General features: G+C 39.8%; 1 protein-coding gene across 1 annotated transcript; it reads right to left on the bottom strand.

The window, feature by feature from the left end:
• Positions 1–397: 397 nt before the first annotated feature.
• Positions 398–17808, bottom strand: BPNT2 (3'(2'), 5'-bisphosphate nucleotidase 2). The gene is made up of 5 exons (XM_075213547.1): positions 17074–17808; positions 9176–9338; positions 4928–5023; positions 3755–3916; positions 398–1545 (listed from the first exon to the last, which is right to left on the bottom strand). Exons 1-5 carry the CDS (start codon positions 17422–17424, stop codon positions 1280–1282), a joined length of 1038 nt encoding a protein of 345 aa, XP_075069648.1. The 5' UTR covers positions 17425–17808; the 3' UTR covers positions 398–1279.
• Between the last annotated feature and the right edge of the window lie 7304 nt (positions 17809–25112).

Raw genomic sequence — 25112 nt, forward strand, 5'->3', positions numbered from 1 at the left:
GGTTAAATGGTCTAAAAATACAAGTAAGAATCACAAATGTATATATAAAAGTTCCATGTAAGCTTGGTATTTACTTGATTACAAGTTATCTGTTACAAATCCACAGTACATTAAGCTTGAGCTGCAGTCCCCACAGCTTGACCAGGAAAGCAGAACAAACGATAACCTAGTTGCCATACGTAGTGAGGTATTAGTGTCTTCAGAGATTAAAGGGTTGATTTACTAAAAGGTTCCAAGAAGGAAAAGTGGAGGTGTTGCCCATAACAACCAATCAGATATAATTTTCTTGAATGCCCTAGATAAATAGCTAGAATCTGATTGGTTCCTATGGGCAACATCTCCACCTTTCCATGTTAAACACTTTAGTAAGTTATTTCCATTTTAGCCATGTACTTAATTCCACAAAAGTTCAAACTTTTATTTTGTCTCCAGCACATTTTTCAACATCCATGGTTTGTGCAAGAATACAAAAGACAAACTATGCACAGAAAAGAAAAACAAATAAATATACAAGTCATGACATAGTTTGAGTCCATACTTTGACAATGAAAAAAAAATATTAGAAGAAAAAAAAAAAAAGTGAATTACATATATTAACAATTTATATCTAAATTGTGTCCATTTACAATTATCTAACTTGTTCTTTACAGTTGGCAACCAAGAGTCCATACATAAAAGGATTAAAAACATTTGTAGTGTTCTTTGAAATTCACATACGTCCAACTGATAAATAACAACTTGCAGATGAAGCGTACTTTTAATTAAAAAATTCCTTAAGACAACCGGAAAGTAAATGGTGGCTTCAATTGACATTTAATCTAAGAACGTAAGAGAAAAGAAACCGCAATCCTTAGGAGTGAAACACTATATTTTAGATATAATTTTGTGATAAAAAGCAACAAGGCAAAATGCATTTTTATTATTATTTTTAATGTTATCTAGAAAGCTGGAGTGAAAAAAAAATGTATTTAAAATAATAGTATTTCAAAAATGCCATCAATATAGCAATGAAAGCAAAAATCTGAAGAGAAGATTATAGAATCCATATTCAATGCTACTTTCAAAACAGTCTTTCAAATCTAGTGTAGTCATTTTGGCCTCTGAGCTTCTTCAACTCAGAAAATTACAGCAGAAAAAAATTTTGAAAATCAAGTCCTCAGATTTGTAAGCATTAAAATGCATTGACACTGTCCCAACATTGGCTTTTCTCCAGTTTTCGTAAACACCAATTTAAGTCTTTATGTAATTTGTACCAATATATAGATATTTATTTATTTTTTTACTTGGGTGATATTTTTAGCGCTAATTTTTCTACAAGTGCATTGTGGTCAACCCCAATGCTTGCTAGCAGACCCCCTTCATTTCCATCCGATCCTGTATAAATAATTTCTTCTCCTTTAAGATTAGTCATGTGACCACCAAGTGCATTCAGTATAGCATTTCCAGCACAAATGTCCCACTTCTTAATGTAAGTTATGTGAACATACACATCAGCAGTTTCTTGTTCATTTCCGGTCACATCCAGCAATGAAAGAACTTTATAACCTTAAAGACAAAAAGGAGGAGATTAGTTATGGCAAATAACTTGCATTTATACTAAATATTTAAATAAAAAATTATATATTTAAAATATGAAAAGAGTATAGCTTTGAGGGGAAAGTTATAAAAGAGCACACTCCACTTACACACTGTGCAGGCAACAATTTTGTTGGCCAAACCAAAATTCATGAGATTTTCACGAGGGACTTGATATCTTGATAATATTCATTGGACATTGGTTCCTAGTGAATTGATGGCTGCAACTCTTTTTGTGGGGAGTTAGGCTAGGTACACCCTACAGGGAAAGCCCAACGATAAGCGATTTTACCAACAACAGGGGGTTGAAGAGTCCCTATCAGCATGCAGGTTCATGCGTACAAAATCTTCATTTGTCATAACCATCGTCTGAAGACATTTTCAATTGTGAGTCCCAGTGATCTACCTGTCGCTTTCTGATTCCCTGTTCTCTTGCATCCTCACAGCTCCCTCTTGTTCTCGCATTTTATTTCAATTTATTTTAACAAAAACCTGGCCATTCATGATGTTTTCCAGTGTTATGGAGATTGGGTTAGGGAAGTGCACAAGTGTCTCACATAAGGCATTATGTTTTCTAGTATAACAGATATTGGATTATTGAAGTGCTTGTGTGTCAGTTGCCTGGCTCTGATAGTGCATTGAGTGTGAGTCAGAGATTTCCCTGCATTGACATCTTTCTCCCTGCTCCCTCTGTGCTACCGAGTTTCCATTATTGGAAGAGGGGGCTGGAGGGAGACACCTTTCTGTCAAGGCTGAACCATTGTGCTGCAGCGCGGGAGTAAAGGATATGTCATTGTCAGACATGTTAAAAGGACAATGGTGTCAATGTTTGCACCTCAAAACAATTTTATAAATGTACTTTCCATGAACTTAGACTGATAATTGTTGCTAATGGGGGGCCTCTCATACAAGCAGTAATGTGCAAGTTTCGCAGTAAAGTCAAGGTTAGACCTTCCTCTGAAAAGTGGTGCAACCCACACAGCATGATAACACTGTTACAATGGCAACTACAGAACCAGCACACAGGGCAGCATTAAACCTTCCAGCAACCAGCTGGACAGACTGAACTTTCTACAGCACTGTATGTAGACTGATGCAACCCAACCTGCACCTCACAAAGCATGGGCAGTCTCCGTACCCCTGGACACCAGCTGTCAAACGCAAGGTAAATAGCTAAATTGTTGCTCCAATTCTGCAGAGTGCATACACACTGCAGCATTGGAATGACACCGTTTCATCGTTAAATGAGATTTTCAAGTCGGTTTGAAAATCTTGATCAATTATTCATTGTTCCAGGGTAAAAACCACTGTGATATCGGGTCAAACAGTGGTTTATCGTCGGACTGTCCCAATATTCAGCGCAAAACACAGTAGTGTGTACATAGCCTTAGAATTAGACATATCCTGGTCTATGGAAAAGCATATTAAACACATGTTCTACCACTAGGGGTGTGGTGGCAGAGATGATCTGGATTTTACTAGATCCAGATCATCTCTTTCATGCAACAAATAGAGATTATTAAATCATCATCATCATTTATATAGCGCCACTAATTCCGCAGTGCTGTACAGAGAACTCATTCACATCAAATCATCTGTGTTTGCTGCCTGTCAGGGAATAATCTATATGAAATTGCTTTCTCCTATGTCTAAGTGATGGTCAGGTGTGGAGGGCCCCCATTTACTATTTATATGAGAGCCGGGTGCTTCTTAGCTTAGGAAATTTCTAAGATGCGACCAAGGGCCACAGCTTCAAATCTGAGAGAACAGGTTCTATATGTAGTATAGTCTAAGCCGTCAGACTCCTAATTGTGTGACGGGCCCCAACTTAAAGGTTACACTGATTGCAGTGGAATGGTTAGAATGTAAAACATTGAGAAAGTAAACTAATTCTATGTCAGTTACAGCACAAAGAACATCTGTCTTTCAGAGGTAAAGGTCAAAATACACTACAGCAGCCACATATATGCTCAATCATGCTGTACTACTAAAATCAACTCAATTGGAAACTACTAGAGTGCAATGAGGAGTAAACATCACAATTAATGCATCACTTGACCAGAGCTTGATCACGTTATTTGTTCCAAACTGTGGGCAAGGGCTGCAATTAGGTAACATGGGAATACTTATGGTACATTTTTAAAGCGGACTTATCCTAAAAACGAGTCAAGCTACATACCTGATCCTCCAGCAGATATGATTTTAGTTTGGTTGCCAAAGGACTGGAGGGTCACTTCTTTCACCTTCCCAGAATGGCTCCGGGACACGATGATGTTTGGAAATTCCTCATTGTAAGAGTCTCGCCTCTTTGTATTTGAGCCTTCCTCCACCATTGCCCACGCTAGGAAAGGTAAAGTGGAAACACATTTAGCAGGTTCAGCAGAGAATCACTTAGATTGTATTACAAATCACACAAGTATCCCACCTACATCATAATGTTAATTGGCTCCGGCAAAATCAAGGTAGACTTTAAAAATGAAAAAACAAAAACAAACAAAAAGCAGTACTCAATGAGAAGATCAATTTTAAAATGTTTGGTTATACATTTGTTACCGCAAAATAATTAAATAAGTTATATATATTATTCGTTAAGCACTTGAAGCCAAGGGAAGATTAGACAGATTTTTCTTTTACAAACAGGGATTACTTTTGGCAGAATATTAGAGTCAAGTTTGTCATATTATTTGTCAAAAATCGAGAAAGTGACCACTTAGCTCTTATTCTGCATATTGTTACATTTTGCTTTTCGTGTACTTCACTGGTGATTTCATCTACTCATGTCCATTAAAATAATGTGTGCATGTAACTGTGTGGGAAAGAGTGCGTGTAAGTTTCTCTCATCCTCTGAAGCACCCACACTTTTCTGTCCATTGCCCGGATATATATATATATTTTTTGTTATTTTTTACTGTAAGAGAATAGATGCTTAAAGACCAGACAAACTAGGAAAGGAGGTTTTATAACCATGACCAATTTATGACAGACCAGCAGACTAGGATGTAGCCATGTGAATTCCAGTTCATTATACATTTACTAGCAGTACTCATTTTAACCAGTACCATTTCCATAAAACAGATTCCTCTCCTTACTATGTCAAGGTGAACAGGATTACATCATGTATCTGGACCCTTCAAAGTAAATGGATTTCATAAATGAATAGTTATGCTGCATTCCAGGAACGCATAAATAAAAGGTTTACTCTAGAAATAAACTGTCCTAGTAGCATTTAATAATAAAAACATTTTACTGTGTAAATGTTTACATTTAAGTAACAGTCAAATCATACCAGAAACCATTCAGAATGTGAACCACCCCCCCCCCCCTCCCAAAAAAAAAAAAAAAAAACACTCACCAGTATAACCTGTGAAAGGTTTATGTATTACCCCTATAATGGGTTTTCCATCCACAGCAACACATACCATAGTAGTGACGTAATTAATGAGATTCTCTAGAAAAAGAAATGAGAACATAAATATATGGAAGCCTGGTAGCAAGTATACAGTGTGCTCAGTAATTGGTGTGAGAATTGATTGATATCAACTTTATACCTTTAGGGTGATAATATTACTTCATACAATGTACATGTATTGTTTTTAAACTGTGGTTTCTTTAAGTATTAGAAACAGATTGTGAAAAAATGCCTCCAGGTGAATCTTGATGGGTTAAGGAATGTGAAGGTGGAAGCACCTGTATATTCAGAGGCCTACTGTGTTTAGTCAAATACTGTCCATACTGCCCAAGGAAGATAAAATAGACTTTGAAACGTGTAACAAGATACTGATGTAGGGTAACCTGTTTGCCTTTTTGGTGATGAGCAGCCTAAACTCCAAAAACGTGTGTCTGTGTGTCTGTGTGTCTGTGTGTCTGTGTGTCTGTGTGTCTGTGTGTCTGTGTGTCTGTGTGTCTGTGTGTCTGTGTGTCTGTGTGTCTGTGTGTTTAGACTGTAAGCTCCAAAAGAGCAGGGACTGATGTGAATGAGATCTCTGTACACCGCTGGAGAATTAGTGGCGCTATATAAATAGATGGAGGATGAAGTTCCAAGCTGCATATATGAACATTGAAATCCAAGTGAGATTAGCTTATTTTATCCAAAATAAACTTTACATCCGATTCATTACAACCTCCCTATTTTTGCAGCACCCTCTGCTCACTGTGACTTTGATTTTTATTGACTTGTGTGGCGGTTTATTCGGGGGAGATAAACCTACTTCCCGACATGAGTTGCAGCTACATTGCGGACCTATGCTTAAGTGTATTACACAGCACAGGAACATGAGCCACCTTCAAAATTAACTTACTACTGAGGAGAATATATATGCAATGCTCATTGACATTTGCAATAGTCTTCACTGTCAGTGAAATGGTAACTTCTGAGTAGGGATGGGAATCATTTGATGTTTCATCGGAACTATCAGTTAGATGGTTCCAATGTTTGATGTTTAATCTGCGATGGTGAGGGTCCAATGTTCCCTACCATCACTAGACTTCTCCTCCGATGTTTTCCGATGCTTACTGATGGTGGGTATTTTTATTTGCCTTTTTAATTACACTGTGGTGCTTTGTGCTGCCTGCTGTCTCTCTCTCTGTCTTCAGTACTACTAATTACTTATGCCTCTTCCCTTCATTCCCCTTCCCTTATCCTCCTTCTCTCCCCCGTGTCTCTCTGTCTGTCTACCCCACCCCTTAGATTGTACGCTCCTTTGAGCAGGGTCACCCTCTCCTCCTGTCTTCACCACTTTTAATTCTGCTCTCCAGCTACCTTGCCCTCCTCCTCTAGGACCCTCTTCCCCCTCCCGTGCCCTCTCACTTCCTCCTCTCCCCCCTGGGGGTCTCTCCGTCATCCGTGCCTTGCTTCTTGGGCTCTGTCATATGCGGACCTTCCCCTCTCCCCTCCCCCACCCCTAGCTGTGCTTTGAGCTCTCAGAGTTATTGTGCTTATTGTTTACTGTACTGTGCTGTCTCTCCTCGTATTGTAATTTCGTTTGTCCCTGTATGGCGCTACGGACCCCGAGTAGCGCCCTATAAATAAAAATTAATAATAATAATAATACTAAAGAAAGTCTGACTCTAGTCTGACAAGAGACGCACTGAACTGGCTGCTGCTGGGGTGGTGGCTGAGAGTGAAAGACACTCTGGTCAGCCAATCACCAGCAGCACATTGGACAGGGGGGCCGACTGGCTGCCAGCTATTGGTAATTAATCAGTGAGTGACAGTGTCAGTCACTCACTGTGTTTGCTGTATGAGACAGACCCAGCGGTGTCAGCGAGTCTGGAGTGACGTCATTGGCGAGGAGCAGATTGAGTGTCGTGAGACAGAGAGAGAGAGAAGAGAGGAGGACTGGAGAGCGGAGACAGAGTGTGATGAAGAGAGAAAAAAAAAAAAAAGAAGAAGGCTCAGGCTGAGAGAGTGGGGTCTGGAGGAAAGAGAAAGAGAAGAGGTTGTGTGAGACTTGGAGTGAGCATAAGAGGAGAGAGAGTCTGTCTGTCAGTGTGACTTGTTTGTGCCGGTGGAGATCCAATCAGGACTTGGAGAGAAAGAACATTAAGGTACTGTATTGTACCACTGGCTGCTACCAACAACAGGAGCCGCCAGCAGTAAAGTGCAAAACACCACAGTACTTCATTAGTTAGTCTGTCACTAGTGTCGTATTAAAAATAGTCATTTGTGGAAACAATTTGATAGGAAAGCTGATGATGAGCACAAGACAGATACTGCAGCAAGCACATAAAATCACGTGGCGACACATCTAATTTAAAGTGTCACCGTGAGAGCAAACACCCTCTTGTGCTGCAGCCTCCTGTCCCAGGTTCATCTGCAGAAAAAGAGACTGATAAGCATGTCTGGTTTATTAAAGCTTTACTAGTTACTGTTTCATGTTTTGTTTTTTTTCAATAACAAGTTTGCTTTATCCCAAAAACATGTGCTACTGCTAAAAAATGGCTACATCTTTATAATTTTTCCACTGTTTGTGTGTGTAATATATATCTCTCTAATATATATATATATATATATATATATATATATATATATATATATATATATATATATATATATATATATATATATATATATATATATATATCCAATATATAAAAGCCTAGCGGCGTGTGTTAGTGTGGAAAAAACTACCGGGTGACAGAGTGCTCAAGCTGTAGCGCCACCTGCTGGGCGGAGTTATATACTACACTGACCTACTAAATTTTTAGCATTATCTTCTAATATATAAAAGCCTAGCAGCGTGTGTTAGTGTCTGTGTGGAAAAAACTATTTTCTCAGAAAGGGCTCATCCAATTGACCTGCAATTTGGTATACTGACATTATTTGACAAAAAAGTTATAATAGTGAAGTCAGTTAACTTCCATCATCCCCCCTTCCCCCCCGTGGGAGGGGTAGTAAAGGCTAAATTTACGAGTTGAGGGCTCAAACTCATTTTCGTGAGGTAATTTTACCTCATGAACACACATGCTGTGTTAGTGTGTGTAAAAAACTACCGGGTGACAGAGTGCTCAAGCTGCAGCGCCACCTGCTCGGCGGAGTTATATACTACACTGACCTACTAAATTCTTAGCATTATCTAATATATAAAAGCCTAGCGGCGTGTGTGTGTGTGTGGCGATGAAGATGACAAGAACCTTTTTAACACCTTAAGTAGCTTGATTTGACTAGAATGCATGAGTATCATGCACGGGTTAACTTGTGTATATAATACATACATATTATATATATATATATATATATATATATATATATATATATATATCTATATATCTATCTATCTATCTATATCACACATACACACACATATACAGACTGTAAGCCTACAATTAACATTTAGACAAACATAGGGATGATTTCAGAAGTTAGTTTATTATATGTTTAAGTAGCCTATTTAAAAAAAAAAAATTGAAACATCGGTTCTAGAACCAATGTTTAGGACTAAACAATGTTCTGTTCCGATGTTTAAAACATTGGTACAACCAATGTTTTCTTACGACGTCCCATCCCTACTTCTGAGTTAATGCTAAGTGCTGTCTGCTTGTTACTGCTTTTTACAATGTTATCTGCCCTGTTACAGATCTTCACATTGTTATTACACAGATTAACTGGGTCAATGCGTTTAAAGCTTATTACATATAATAACGAATATAGATTGTTGTCACTGGAGCCATTGCACAGGTGATAGGAAAGCAACAGTTTATTTATTTACTTGATTTGGTAACAGGGTTCTTATAAAATGAACAGCATGCCATTAATTATGACCGATGAAGCTCAAAGAGTCTGAGTATATAATACCAGTTGCCCACCCTCAAAATATTTTTATACCAGCCTGTGCACCCCAGCACATAATGATACTAGCATATGCCCAGAGAGTACACAATTATACCAACCTCTATCTCCCTTGGCACATAATAATATGTGGCCTGTCATTGTTTGACCAACTATTGGGTTCATTACCTCTTTACAATACTTATTGAAATTACCATAAAAATATACTAAGTATAGTCTAAAATATAGATGTGTTAATGTAGAAATGTGACTTGCTACATACCAGAACTAAAAACATTCAAAGATTTTTTTATTTTTTTTTAAATATATTACCTGTATACTCGTGAGTTGCATCCAGCGGATCTATCCATATAGTGATACTTTCTGCAGGGACTAATTTTGGGTGCTTGATTAGATCTTTTATCTCATCAGGTAAAGTGTGATCCCAGTTGCTAGATTCCTTGTCCTCTTCATCGAGATGCTCTTCAGTGTTCACCTGAAAAATAACAATAAGCAGGTGGTTATTATCTGCTATAAATACAGGTTACAGTGCATTATTGAATTTATGAACAACAATGTTTAACGCAAATATTTTAAACAAGTTAACCCGTGCATGATACTCATGCATTCTAGTCAAATCAAGCTACTTAAGGTGTTAAAAAGGTTCTTGTCATGCATTTGGGCCTAGCCCAGGCCCCCTCAGGGGAAGAGTGTTACTTCCCGTTGCAAGCGCCCTTTTTTAACGTGGTTTTGTCCACATGTCACCACCTCATCATTTTTCTCCATCGCCACATCCTTCATCTTCATCGCCACATCCTTCATCAAGCTACTTAAGGTGTTAAAAACTACCCACTGTCACCCCCGGCAACCACCAACCACTCCCAACTGTCACTTCTCCTTCAAGAAATATATAGGTCAGTGTATAACTCTGCCCAGCAGGTGGCGCTGCAGCTTTTTGTTTTTTGTTTTTTTCACACACGCCACTAGGCATTTATATAGTAGATAATTGAGACTCCGAACAGCAGCCTAATAGGTGGCAACAATTACAGTTTATGAATGCAGGTAATGACGGAGTACTCTTGTTTTTACTTCAACAAAAGATTTTCTTTTTATTACTTTCAGTTTAATGTTATTGTACATTTATCAATATGTCACTAAACTATCTTTTGTTATAGGAATACTTCAGAAGCAGTGGTTCTTTTTACAAGCTGCAAAAAGCTTGTCCCCTTTAGGAATTTGAGGCATGCCGATGAATAATTCATATGTGCTCTATAATTATACACTTAGTAAACCAAGCATAGCGTAGTAAAATAAAGGGAAATCCTTTCTGTATGCAGCATGATGGAACAAAAAGGACACGGTCACTGCACCATTGATAGTGTGGTAAAAGGTTCAGCGGAAAAGTAAATACTTATCGCTCATACAAAAGGGCTTTAAAATCTGGTGTTCAACACACTTTTTTTAAACATTAATAGTTTTAAAGGTATGGGGAAGAGGGATATAGAAAGAAGAAGGGGGGGTACACATAGTGGGGAGCAGAAAGAACAATAAACATCAAGATATAAATATAATATCTCTAATACAGAGCTGTGCAAACATACTAAGGGAGCCGAAGTTGGCGCGGGTGAAGAGCCATCAAGGATTTGGTAAGGGTAAGGCAGCCTGGGCAGGGGTGAGAGAGTCGGTTGTCCCTGGAGCATCCAAGATCCCAGCCCCTTCTCCACTAGTTGTGAACTCATGCCAGGGCGTCCATTTAACAAAAGGGGAGTATGACACTATGGAATAGAGGGCCTCCAGTGTCTCCATGCGAAAGCTAAAATGAATATTGGTAACAATTTTATAAATGGTATGGGGAGTTGTTTGTTTCCACAGTTGTGCCATCGCTGCCCTAGCAGCCACCAGAATGTGGCCCCAGACGTACATAGTGCTTGGGTAGTTGGAGAAGAGTTATAAGTGGGGCTGGAGTCAAGGAAATTGTCAAAAACTTCTATCCAGAGTGCAGGTTGGGGCAGGATAACTCCTATATAAACATTTGAGCAACGTTCCCACATGATTGGTACATTTGGATACTTTAGAGATGGTCCCATAAATAATTCCCAATTGGGACAGAGACAGTGAGGTGTTGAGGTCAGTTTCTCAATTGCTCTGGGAAGTGTGTTTTGGTATATCTGAAAGGCTAGATAGGTGTTGATACCAAAATGTTCCTTTGTTACTGTCCCTAGTTAGTTTGGTATATAGAAGAGGCGTAGGTGGATGCAACGGGCAGCCATAGCGAAAGAGGTCCCCGATCAAATGCCGCAATCGTAGATATTTATAAAAATCCTTAGAGGGGATGCAGTATTTTTCCTGCAGCTGTGCAAAGGAGCAGAGACCCCCAAGGCCAAACAAATATGTGAGGGAAGAGCGGACCCTGTGACTCCAGCTGGCGATATCAAAATCAGGGAGCAAAGTATAGACTGTAAGTAAAGAGATGTTGCTAGTTGGAAAGATGGAGTCTTTAGAGGACCCAATCGTTCTATCCCAGCTTAAAAGCAACACACTCTTTTAAAGCCTGCTCAATAATGTAGAGTGAATGGACCTGTACAAACACACTTTGTGAAAAGCGTTCGCTGCACATCAATTTCAAAGTTGCTTGCATTAATAATGTTCACAGGCATTAACGTTTGATATTTTGTATACTTTGCTGTGGAGAGGCTTTGAGAATATGTTCTGACTGCTCTATTAAAAGGGAGGAAAAGTACAGTTTTGTTTTTAACAGATGTTTTCAGTGTCACACCTGTACAAGGCTTCATTTAATTTTCTGCTACACTGGGCACACTAACAGCAAACCCAACTGTCCAGAATATTATACAGCCACATTACCATCATATTTAGCACAGAATGTCCCCAAGCCTTGCATATATAGTTGCAAGCGGAATACATATAGCCCCAATGCCCACCATACAAAGTCCTCTGTCCAATAATCCAGACTGCCCCCTTTGAATCTGTTCAAACTCCAGTAGGGATAAGACTGTACTTTCATTGGTAACAGCACAATATTTGTGTTTTCTATAGTAAACTCCAATTGAAATCAATACAGGAAGCAAAACTTAAGAACTGTAAACAATAACAGTGTAAGACCTAATGCATAATTCCACATGTGAGGTTTTTTCCCCACGCATTTAATCACATAAAACGTATTGAAACTACATTGTAAATGATTAACTACATAGCAAATATGTTTACATTCTTGAATAAAATACATTACATAAAAAGTATAAATAGGCATTAAAAAAAAAAATCTAACAACGTTTGTACATTCCAATGCCTTACATAACTGTATATTTTAGAATTCTTATTTCCTCAAGTGAAATTTTCTATTGACGTGTACGCCTGGCTCAAGCGGCCATTCTATGACAAGTTATGCTGTATTTACTCTTGTAAGATTCAATAAAAAATGTTTATTAAAAAACAATTCTAACAAGTATTCTTAACTGACCCCAACAAAACACGACAGCAATGTTGAATCAGTCTTAATAGAACAGATGCATAAATGTGGCCACTTTCAAGTCAATACCCACAATTCCTTGGTGAAGCTTTTTACCTTAACCCACAACTGTACAAAATAACACATAATTGAGAAGCCAGGCAGTCTGATGTAGGAGTCAGCAGGGTATTTAAGTATGTGCATCCATCACCAATGGAAAGGTCTCCAAAATTTGGGCAATAGCAATTTTTTTCTTCGGAGCTTTTTGTTGTTCAGCCCTGTCTCCCAGCCTCCTACTGACTGTACATTGATGTCCAAGGTGGGAGATGTCTGAGGGCCTACAAGCTGAGCAGATAGATATTAAGTCTGCTGAATAATGTGACACCTGGCTCCATAGTGGAAGCATTGCTGTCAATTATAGCCTAGGAACTGTCTCTGTTGGTTCCAGGCCACCACCGAGTGCTATGTATAATACAGTGGGCGTGTGTGTATAAGTGTGTATATCTGTTATGTCAGGTACTGCAAGATACAGTTTACAATAAAGGTAATACCCATTAGAGAAAGTAAAAACAAAAACCAAGAAGAAATAAAATCATGTTTGTTTTTAGGCCCTTTAACTCCATAACATACACGTATAAAAAATCCTTATACCTGGGAGAACTAAGCAATTGTCTTTTGGGATAACTCAATGGTTGTACCTGAAAAGAATCATGGAAACGTGTGTCTTAGTTTCACTAAATTTAAACTGCGTGATGAACTAAAAATACAAAAATGTGCATCCAAAAAAAAAGCAAAATGAAATTTAGAAATGTACACAGGTTAAAAAGTACATATCAGTTAGAGATACTGGAAAACATGGTATGAGCACAAACATATAAAATAACCCTGGTAATCAATGACTTCAAATCTACTGATGCCCTTAATAATAATTTAAAAAACAAAACAAAAAAACAAAACAAACAAACACGTGTTTCTTAAATACTTATCCATGGGCAACTCTGCTAAGACTATTCTAAAAACAGCAACAGGGTGACATTGACTACTATACCTTATCCCATGCTTCCCTACAATGTTTGGAAAAATGCTGTTAAAAAATATTTTAATGTAAAATTTATATTTTTAACATTTCAACTCACTCAAACAATTTTCGAAGACACAGGAAGAAAAATATTGTTTTGTGAGCAGTTTCATGGACACCCGGCAGCCTATCTTAAGGTCCCAAGATTACGTTCTAAATATTTCAATTAGATTTTTGCATTATTACAATACAATAATGTACATTTTGTATCTGTATTGAAGGAGAAGGTTCTGTCTCTGTTAACCCCTTCCTATCCAAAGAGCTTTCTCTTTTTTTCGTGTCCAGATCAACGTGGTAGCAATTGATCTGGATACGATCAATTGCTACCACAGAAATGTAACGTGGTAGCAACAGAAATTTAATGTTATTCCTTAGCAGGATTGTATGAAGTCCCAGAAACTCTGTTCGTCATCATTCAGCATAATTTTGGCAGAAAAAGGCTAATCACATCGAAATTCGTTGTTTAGAAATTCAGCATGCAAATCGCTTCAATTCTTGGAATCCTAATTCAATCCACATACTTCATAAAATATCAGTGGGAGCAGCAGGCAGCACAACACTGCAAGTGAACTGGGAAGGTGCATTAAGGTAAAAACGCAGTGGTTGTTTTGTGTCTGTGTATAAAGAGTACAGCTGTGTTTGAAAATTAATAGGGACTTTTGGTCTTCCTGTAATAGTGGAAATCTGCCCAGACTGTCTAGTGCTGGTTGAAGAATTGGAGGGAGGTACACTACTGGTTTTATGACATTTTTATGTTTTATTATTATATAGTGCACTGTAAATGTGAAGCGTTCTCTCATTAAACATATAGGACAGGGAACGAACACTACCAGCTAGCTCTGAGCTGATTTAAGTCCTTCTCCTGCTAGCCCTGCACGGCAAAGAGTGCCATTTCACCCTTTTATTATAGTAAACTCACTCCACAAATCTCGGTAAATGCGGAGCACCATTGCGCAGGTCACTATATAGTGTGGCTGATGTGATATGTAGCAAGTGGTTCTACAAAAACACTTCAGAAAGCCCTGTGTGTCCAAAACAGATCCTATTAAAAACCCTGTGTGTCCAAAATAGATCCTATTAAAAGTGTAGACCTTCGGTAGATAAGCTCATTTCAAAGTACAGACAGACAAATGTAATAAAAAACTTCACACACAAAGTGACGCATACAATGAAACAAGCACTGACGTTATAAACATTTGTTAACCTGGCAGTGTTTTAGGACAGAGTCATAAACCATTATTTAATTGAACAGGGCAATAGTACTAAAGGTGTAGGAAGGTGGACGTCAATGATGTGACGCTTACAATGCACCTCATAAAAAATGTTCTGCTTGAAGACGTGTACATGCCGATTACTGTACATAAGTATGTCATTTGCTTTCTACCATTTATGCTCACAAACATTGGAAACACTGCGCACACTTATGTAGAGGAAGAGGTTATTATTGTTACTGTGCAGTATTTTTATGGTTTTAAATAAAAAGAAAAAAAAACTCATTCAATTTACAGAAAGCAGGGTCTCTTAGCAATGGCTTCAGCAGCACTCACTTTGATGCCTTGAAAAATGTATTTAGTAAAATATATCCACACGACAAGTACACTGGGTGTACATGAAAACACATGGTTGATGGATTAAAAAGAAAAAAAAAAAAAATTAAATGCAGAATCAGATTTCTAAGTCCAACATTCACCTTAATCTTGGGAAGAAGTATGAAATTGTTCAACAAAATACCAAAATCAAAAGATCCCTTGTTGTACAAAGCCATACTTGGTAAAACATGTTAGCTGCCCAGATAAGTATAGGTTCTCTGGGGGACGTGTGAGGCTAAATGAGTACATCAGTTCAGAGTTTATATACAATTATGGCATTATTGCCACACTATATGCTTCATATATAAAAATGTAAGGCTACATTCCTGTTAAATTTTAGATAACTTTACATTAAATATTTAAAAGAATAAGTCCATTTGTATTTTATTTTCTTGGGTATAAAATGAGCCAAAAAGACCCAAACACACAATTATTAGCATCATGACTCCCGTTTGAACGCTGCCAAGTGAGATTTTCTTGCTTAACTTATATCACCTTATTCTTTACTTATATAACTACCCCACAATGATAAAACAAAATTCTTAACACACGTAAAATGCTGAATTAATTACAAATTGATGTAGGTTCAGTATACTTCTAGTAAGTGTTGATAAAATCATAAGTTAGTTAACTTTGGTGTCCAAACATAATGGCTGCAGCTAAGTTTTTGTGGATTTTTAAAATGAACTCTGAGGATTCTCTGTTTTTTACGTCGTTCTAGTCGATGTGCATGTTCTATTTGCTGGGTTGATCCATCACTCAGCACTTAGCACTGAAAGCCAGTGTACGCAACCCCACTTATTTTTATAGGGAATAATGATCCTTATTTTGACACATGTTCTAGCTGCATTTTGATGTGGCTAAATGCAATTCAGATTAGAAAACAGATGCAGAGTAAGCAGCTATGTGCAAGAACCTTAAGAGTACAAAACTAGTTACTGAAAGGTTCATGTTGCATCCTAAGGAAACAGAAAATGTTTAATCATTCAAGAATATCTACGTTATTTTTATCCTTTATGAAACATTAGATAGTACCAATGTCATTTCAAGTACTGGAATATGCTAACATGTCACATAACATTCCATTTTTCTAGTATATACTCATATTGGTGATTAATCGACTAAGTAACATTTCCCATTTAAGGGCGGTTAATGGGCCTGGAGGACACATGTCTGTCGATACCAGGATAATTCAAACTGGAGAACCCCAGCGGTAATCTCCTTAAATTAAACTGCAATGTAATTACTAAATTACTTTATTTTACAGAATGAAGTCACTTTTTTATACACTACTTTATGAAGCCTGCCAGAGCATTTTGTGGCCTTCGGTCACTACCATTTCCACATTAAGGCTACGTACACCCTGGCATTTGCAATGCGGTTTTTAACATTCTAAAAGTATACTACATTGTTTATATATACATTTAATAAGCGCTTGGCGTGTGTTTAGCGCTCAATCTCTGTTTTAAAGATACAGCTGTTACAAAACAGCAAATTATCTTGTTCAAGTCAACACGTATATAAACTCTTCTTAGCAGCAACTCATTGCGCTTAGAATACGCTCTTACCAAAATGAATTTAAGTTTCCAATGGCCTTAGCATAAGTCTACCAAGAAGCAACTGAAGTAGAACAAGAAGTATTCAAAATTATGCACTGCAGCACACCAAAAGAAAAACAAAAATGCAAATATGTATGGACCCATTTATATGCTAGTGTTAAAAAACCCATATTAAACGCTACACCAGTGTACACATAGCCTTAGTGTTTTCTTATTCAGATGAAATAGTCATAAAAAATATTCTAACATTTTAGGTGCCATAGTCAATGTAACAACCAACAGAGATAGGCAGTTCTAGTAGCATATCCACATAATATAAAACATAATAAAAAAAATGTTGCAGTATATACGTGTATATGTGGGATTTGTACCTCCATGTCAGGGCAGAACTCAGTGTCTGCATGGCACTAATGTATAGGAACTGCATGGCACTAATGTATAGGAACTGCATGGCACTAATGTATAGGAAGCACACAACCTACATACTACAGATGACTGCATGAATATTACACTATAATAAAGGTACTTTACACACTCACTTGAACCCCGGGGAAGCTGTTCTTAATGAGACTGGCCATCTTCTTGTTAGATAGCAGATCCCCGCGGGTCATCTTATCGTCTGCCCCTTCCCTGGTCTTCCCCTTCAGGTTCTCGTTGAGCTTGTTGCTCTCCCGCACAGCCTTCACCTCCACGCCGCCCAGCTGTGCAGCCTTCACCGACACCGCCAGCAGCTCCCGCAGGTCCACGGTGTCCTCCCCCCGCTCCCCCAGGAGGAAGGAGGGGATTCGCCAAGTGAGGAAGCCCGAGTACACATGGTACAGCACCCCTAGTCCGAGCAAGCAGAACACCCCGATGCCCAGGGGGGACAGGCGGATGCCCATAGGCGCCATGTCTGAGCGGAGAGAGTCAGGATGCAGCCGGAGGGCGCTGGGGGTATTCTGCGTTACTATGACGTGGCACAGGCTCTTAGTGTCTCATTATACATAGTATCCCAGCAGCAGCCTCACTGGGAATAACTGCCAGGCCCCGCTCCGAGCTCTCCTGAATGTATGATCTGCAGCCTAGACCCTGGCAGGCCGCTCTGCGCACTACATCCGGGTCGGCAGAGGCTTCCTTACTGGCTGCGGCCCTGGTGACATAACACCCTGGACGTGTCCTGCCTGCAGGCTGTAGTGTGAGAGGTGGGTAACACCCACCGAAATCCAGTCCTCGCAGATTCCAATAGACTGGGCTGGTCCGTGTACAAGCAGCTGTTTGTGTCTCGTTTCTGTATGCTCCTCTGTGTCTACAGCACAGTGACATTATTTCTCATGGGAGTATACCTGCCAAACAATCCTTTTTGCACTCTGCTTTTTCCATTCTGCTTTTTCCATTCATTTTCAAGGTGCAATACCATGGGTTCAGTTATTTAGTGGTCTTTTAAACAAACTGATCCACCAAAAATGAATGAAAAAGAATGGCTATGACAAGTCTTCTTTTAATTTATAAAGTGGATAACCAATGAGATTCCTCCTGCATTAACATATTTTTTGTTGTTAACTCCAGTCCCCATAGAATTCTATTCTAGGCTTATTTTACATCTAGGTCTAACATATAAAGGTTTAGAACACTGAGCATTAAACTACGCATGTATGCAAGCTTATGCGAAGTAGATACAGGAAAGACCAGAGCATCCTGGAGCACTTTGCAGCAGCAGCAGTGGGCAGTCTATGGGGCATATTTATGATGTGGTGCTAGCACAGTTTCACTCTTTTTCCGTAACTCCAACACAAGTTGGAGTGTGCCGCATATTTATGAAAGGTGCATCGCAGCAGATATTGTGGATATCTGATGCTTTGGATTCTGCTTCGTTTTTGGGAGCAGTCACCACTCAATAGTATGGTGACTGCTCCGTATCGCAATCTAACAAGTTCCGAAAAATAGATTTGGGGTACATTATCATAATTGAAAAATTTCAGTGCTGTCAGTTTTGGTCCGAAGAGCGGAGCTGGACAGCGCATGTGTGGAGGGTAAGTAAGTTTTTTTTTCATCACAGAAACAGCAGTTAATCGGAACTGCTGTTTGTGTGTTGGGTTCTTCATAAATTTGAGAAATAGTTCAATCCTATCAATGCGATAAGGATTGAAAACTATTTTTCACTTTATGCGAACATTGATAAATGTGCCCCTATGAAATCCTCTAATGCAGAGGAGGAGTATTTTCACATGCCATTGAAGGACAGGTAAGATTTGATAAATACCGGTGGTACAACATTGTGTATCACTGTGTCATGCTGTGCTGTGAGCCAAGCTGCCTTAGCAGTAGCAGTATCCACTTCAGCCACTACATCTACTGCTAGCACCCCTAGTTCCCGAGGCCTACGTATTCCCTTGCCGGAGAATTATGTTGGCAATCCCAAGTGATGTTGTGGGTTCGTGAAGCAGTGCGCTATTCAGTTTGCGCTTGCTCCGGAAAATTTTGCTTCCGAGAGGACCAAAGTGGCTTATATTATTTCCCTCCTCTCTGGTCAAGCCTTGGCCTGGGCATCTCCTCTGGGAACAGGATGATCCTACGCTCCGGGATTCTTCCACCTTTATTAAGAATTTTCGCAAGGTCTTTGATGACCCTGGCCGTGTTTCCTCCGCCGCCTCTGGCCTATTAGCTCCCCGTCAAGGTTCACTCACTGCTGGGCAATATGCCATGCAGTTTCGTTCATTGGCCTCAGAACTTCGCTGGAGCAACGAGGTCCTAATAGCCACCTTTTGGCAGGGGTTAAACAACCGCATTAAGGACGACCTGGCCTCCCGTGAGCTCCCGTCTAATCTTGATGATTTGATCTCTCTGTGTGTTAAGGTGGACATCTGCCATAGGGAGCATACTCAAGAACGAGAACGGACCCGGCGTTCCTTCCCTCGCCTGGTGCCTCCGTTCCAGTCTCCAGCAATTCCTCCTGGGGAACCCATGCAAATAGGCCACTCTCGTCTTTCCCAGGAGCAGCGTGACAGATGCATCAAGAATTGCCTTTGCCTTTATTGTGGGGACTCAGGTCATCTTCTCTCCTCATGTTCCAAGAGGCCAGGAAACGCCCCATCCTTGGCGATGATAGGGGGGATGTCCTAGGATCCAATTCCCTCACTCCGTACTCTTTGATATATTCAGAATTTTTTATGCCTATTACTCTGTTCTCTCTGGGTGGCTCCCAGCAGTTGACAGTTTTCGTGGACTCTGGATCCGCTGGGAACTTTATTTCCACTGAGTTGGCTTCTAAGCTCTGTCTCTCCACCCTTCTATTGCCACAGCTTCTGGCACTGACCGCAATTGATCGTATCACCTAACGGTTCCATCGATCGCATTACCAGTCCCTTCACTGGCTTAAAGCTCACAATCCGCAGTTGGATTGCTCTCATGCCCAAGTCATTTCTTGGGGATCCACCTTTTAACTACATTGTTTGACTGCTGTACGTACACCCTCCCAAGACTTCGATCTCCTGTCTAGCCTCTACTCCGCAGCCAGTTCTTCCTGAGGCCTATGCCAAGTTTGTAGATGTGTTTAGCAAAGTTGCAGCCGAGTCCCTGCCTCCACACCGTCCCTGGGATCTCCCCATTGACCCCGTACACAACAAAAGCGTCCCAAGGGGCAGGGTCTTCCTCCTATCCCTCCCTGAGACTCAACCATGTCAGAATATGTCTCTGAAAATATTGAACATGGTTTTATCTACAAGTCTACTTTGCCAGCAGGTGCAGGGTTCTTTTTTGTCGGAAAAAAAGGATGGTACCCTTAGACTTTGCATCGACTACTGGAAGCTGAATGCTATTACGGCGTAAAACCGCTACCCTCTTTCCCTAATATAAAATATTTTTGATCAGATCCGTGGAGCCCAGATATTCACCAAATTGGATTTTAGATGGGCCTATAACTTTATTTGCATTCACGAGGGTGACGATTCGAAAACCTCCTTTATTACTAGAGACGGGCACTATGAGTACCTCGTGATCCCCTTTGGGGTTTGTAATGCCCCTGCGGTTTTTTAAGAATTCATCAACAAAATCTTCAGAGATCTTTTGTATCAATTGGTAGTCGTCCACCTTGATGATATTCGGGTCTTTTCCCGGAACCTTAACTCTCATCGAGATCATGTCAAAGTTTTGTCTCATCTCATTACCAATCACCTGTATTACAAATTGGCAAAGTGCCTTTTTGAACAACATCAGGTCCTCTTCTTCGGGTATATAATCTCCAGCATGGGTCTTCAAATGGATCCTAAAAAGGTAGAATACATCCTTAATTGGCCTCTGGCCTAAAGGCTAATCAGAGATTTATTGGATTCTGCAATTATTAGCGGCAAATCATTAAAAACTTCTCTTCTTTGATCGTGCTCATCATGTCACCTTACCTGTAAAGGTGGACTAGACAAAATCTGGCCTCAGGAGGCAGTCAGACCTATCATCAGTCCACTGAAGATTCTGGCTTTGACTAAATCCTCAGCTAAGACACCTACAGTTTGATGCTCTTTTGTGGAGACCCATCTTCGTCCCAGACTGTTAGCTTGGGCTCATGATTCCTGATTTGCTGGCCATGCTGAGGTTAAAAAGACCATTGCCATTTTGTTCCGCAGCTATTGATAGCCTTCCTTGAGTGCTGACATTCACAAGTATGTTACAGCTTGCGGAGTATGTGCTCGTCACAAGACACCTAGACGTCCCCCAGCCGGGCTTCTTCCGCTCCCTCTTCCAGACTCTCCTTGGGCAAGCATCAGTATGGACTTTATTACTGACCTGCCCAATAGCATGGTTTCAACACTATTTGGGTGGTGGTCGATCGTTTCTCCAAATGGGCACACTTCATCCCTCTTAAGAAATTGCCATCTGCTGCCGAACTAGCAACTCTTTTCATTAAAAATATTTTTCGTATCCATGTTTGTCCCCTTCAGATCATCTCCGATAGGGGTGTACAATTCATTTCAAGATTCTGGAGATCCTTTTGCAACAATCTAGGAATCAAGATAAAATTCTCCTCTGGATACCATCCCCAGACGAATGGTCAAACTGAGTGCGTCAACCAGGATTTGGAGACGTTCCTTCGTTGTTACTGCTCCGATCACCTATCCTCCTGGAGTGATTATCTACCTTGAGCAGAGTTTTCACATAATATCCATCAATATGAATCCTCTGGAGTGTGTCTCCTTACTTTACCATCTTTGGCAGACACCCTGTACTTCCCATCTTTTCAGAAGCTTCCAGTGCATCGGTACCGACAGCTCAAGTTATGGTCTGTGACTTTTCGAAAATTTGGACTCAAGTACAATCTAAACTCTTACAGTCTTAGGAAGCTCTTTGCTGATCGTCATCATAGGAAGATTCCAGTTCTTCACGTAGGGGACAAGGTCTGGCTATCCACGCGCAACTTCAGACTCAAGCTACCATCAATGAAATTCGCTCCTCGATATATTGGTCCTTTCCGCATCTCCCATATTATTAATGCGGTTACCTATAAGCTCCATCTACCGCCTTCACTCCGCGTGCATAATTCATTTCATATCTCCTTATTAAAACCATTGGATCTTAATGAATTCTCCCACCTTCAGCCTCCTCCTATCAAGCCGGCTTTAGGCGACGAATATGAGGTTGAACGCAGTACTTCTGATCCAGCGTTCTTCGGTTCTGACTCGGCTTGCTTTCTACTATTCTCCTGTGTTATGAATTGGTACCTTGTTGGTTGGCTGGTTTGATTATTTGGCTTGACCTGACTACTCTCTGACCTGGACCGTCTGACTACACCCGTCTACTACTGTCTCTACACCGTTGACTGTCTTGGAGAACCATGACCTGCATACCCTCTGCAGCTAAGCCCAAACTCCCTTGAGGTGGTCCCTGGTGAATACCAGGGGTACTTTAGACTCTGCGCCTCCCTGTTCAGTTGCGCTAATACCGGTTAGCGGCCATCTCTGAAGTTCCGTGACAATATGTATGTGCAGAACCAATTGTTACCTGACAATATTTGAAAGATCTGTTTTTGTTTTTTTTTATATTATTGATATGGCTTGTTCATTCCTCCGTACACAATTCAATGCACCTAAAATCTAGTGCTGCCGTCTACCTTTTTTGTTTTTTTACATCGGTTTAATGTTTGTTTTTTAAAGTTTTGCAATAAAAAGTCTTTAGAAACAGTTTACTTTTTGTCCAGCACATTGCCTTAGTGGTTAGCAATTCCACCTCTAAGTAGTGTGGTCATGAGTTCAAGTCCTGATCGTAGCCTTATCTGTGTGGAGTTTGTATGTGCTTCCAATGTTTATGTTGGTTTGCATCTAATTTTTTGGACAGAAAATGTTTGAGTTTATTGATTCTTGAGAATTCAGAGCAGATGTATTAGCACCCAGATTTAATCATTAAACCAAGATTAAAACTGATCATCCCTCTCTGTGAATAAGAAGGTGTGTGTAATTCTTAATGTTTCATTAAACGTTGAGGATTACACTAGTTTATGTGCTGTGTTGTATGTTTTTGGGGAACACTTACTAGCTGTTCCATGCGTTTATATCTAGCACTTCCATCCCTTGTAGGTATGGAGCATTGTGGAGCTTCTAGTCCTATTCTATAGAATATCAACATTTTTCCATCTGCACGTTGGCTTAGTGGTTAGCTAGTCCACCTCCCAACAGTGTGGTTATGAGTTTGATTCCTGAGCCATGTTGGGGGAATATCCATAAATTGAAACTTTTTTAATTTATTTAGATCAGCTGCTTGTCTAGGCTCCCACATAGACAAGCAGCTGATCTAAATAAATTTAATGCAAAGATTTGGTAAATATAAACGAATATAAGAGATACACAGCCAAGCCAAGACAAAAATGACATGCAATATAGAGCATAGGAAAAACTGCCACAGCCATATTCCAGATGACATATCTTTCATGTCGGTGAATCAGAAGGTGTGTGCAATTATTAATTTATGTCATGAACACTTTAAGTTGACACTGAGTTGTATTTTATCTTTCTTTTAAGTGTTCCATATGTGAAATCTAGCAACTTATAACTCTTCCAGCCATGGAGGAATGATATGCTTGTCGACATAGTTTACAAAACAAAATAAATATAAGTCAGAGAAAATCTCTGTTGAACCCAAAAACAAAATAAGACAAACATTCCCTAACTATTAGATATTATATATACCGACCTCTTTACATAGCATATTTATTTACATGTGCATAAACCATGGATTTTGTAATAACATTTAAATTTGTATAATTGTTGACATTGTTAAAAAAAAAAAATGTTTAATCATAGTGGTATGTTATGAGAGAAGTGTATGGAGTGCATTGTGATGGCTGAATGTAAACAAACAATGGTTTTTCCACTGTTTAGTCTTGTGGTATATTCGGCACTACCGCTATAGCTGTTGGAGTTAGACATGACCCCGAGCTACCTTAAGAGTTGAGATTGAATTTAATAAAAATGCAAAGTCCAACTTCGGATCAGCCGACGGATCTGAAGAAAAACTCCCACTTTTCTTAAGTTGCACGAGTCTCAGCCCATTCCCCACCCACTTTCCTTAAGATGTCAGATTGCCGCATACGCTCAAATACTATCTTAATTTGAGAAAGTTTTCTTAAGTGCCGACTGTCCCGACGCCTTGGGACAATCGGCTGGAGGCTGGAACTGATGCCTCAGGACAGGTGGCTGTAAATGATGCCTTGGGACTGGTGGCTGGAACTGGCGCCTCGGTACAGGTGGCTGGAACTGGCGCCTCGGTACAGGTGGCTGGAACTGGCGCCTCGGGACATGCAGCTGAAACTGGCGCCTCGGGGCAAGTGACTGGAACTGGCACCTCAGGACTGAAATGTATAAATAACACTATTAAGAGATGCGGTTTGCACAGACTCAGCTTCAGAGAAAGTTGGTTAAGGCAAATTAGCAGTATTTGAATTGTGAGAAGCAAAATCCGACAGTCTCTTTAGTGGGTCCATAATTCAGGCAGAAAAGCGAGCCAGCTTAGAACGTAATAAAATTATATCTGCTTGTAGAGTGTAAAGCTGAGGTAGTTCAGTGATTTGTAAGGCAGACATTTTGCAGGAGAAGGTGAATAAAAACCATTGCAGAAAAAGTCCTAGGAATAAAAATCTGAAGCAGAATCTTTCACAAGGCTCCAAAGTTTTTTTGGGCTTTTCATATTGTCATATTTAATTGCAGAAAATAACAGCTAAGGAGACCAGAATATGGTGAAATAAACAATATTTATTACAGATATGTTTCCAGAAAATGCAGTATGGTACAAACTGGATGGTGTAGATATAGAACAGGTATTGCAGAGAGATGCAGAAAACAAATAACAGGAATACGACTGATGCAGGTGAACAGGTAGTTTATAGAAATCCCATGGAACAGGGGAACCAGGACCACAACAAGAAACAGCACAGCAACATATAACAGCAATGACCAGCACAGGAGAGGGAGAGAGGCAGGTATAAATAGGGAACACCCAGGTGCAGGAGATCATTGGCGAAACAGGTTATCCCCTAGTGAAGAAAAGGAAGGCACAATAGCATCACCTCTGAATAGAGATACTGCAGATAATATGATAAACTACAATTCCAAGGTCCTGG

Source organism: Mixophyes fleayi, chromosome 5 (assembly GCF_038048845.1).
Source record: "Mixophyes fleayi isolate aMixFle1 chromosome 5, aMixFle1.hap1, whole genome shotgun sequence".
In the NCBI taxonomy this organism is placed as follows: domain Eukaryota; kingdom Metazoa; phylum Chordata; class Amphibia; order Anura; family Limnodynastidae; genus Mixophyes; species Mixophyes fleayi.

Excerpts from the sequence above, each read along its gene's own strand:
- BPNT2 (XM_075213547.1), bottom strand. The coding sequence starts at position 17,424 with ATGGCGCCTATGGGCATCCGCCTGTCCCCCCTGGGCATCGGGGTGTTC. Across the intron at positions 9,339-17,073 it reads ACAGCTTCCCCGGGGTTCAA|GTGAACACTGAAGAGCATCT; the intron begins GTGAGTGTGTAA and ends GTTATTTTTCAG. Across the intron at positions 1,546-3,754 it reads CATATCTGCTGGAGGATCAG|GTTATAAAGTTCTTTCATTG; the intron begins GTATGTAGCTTG and ends TTTGTCTTTAAG.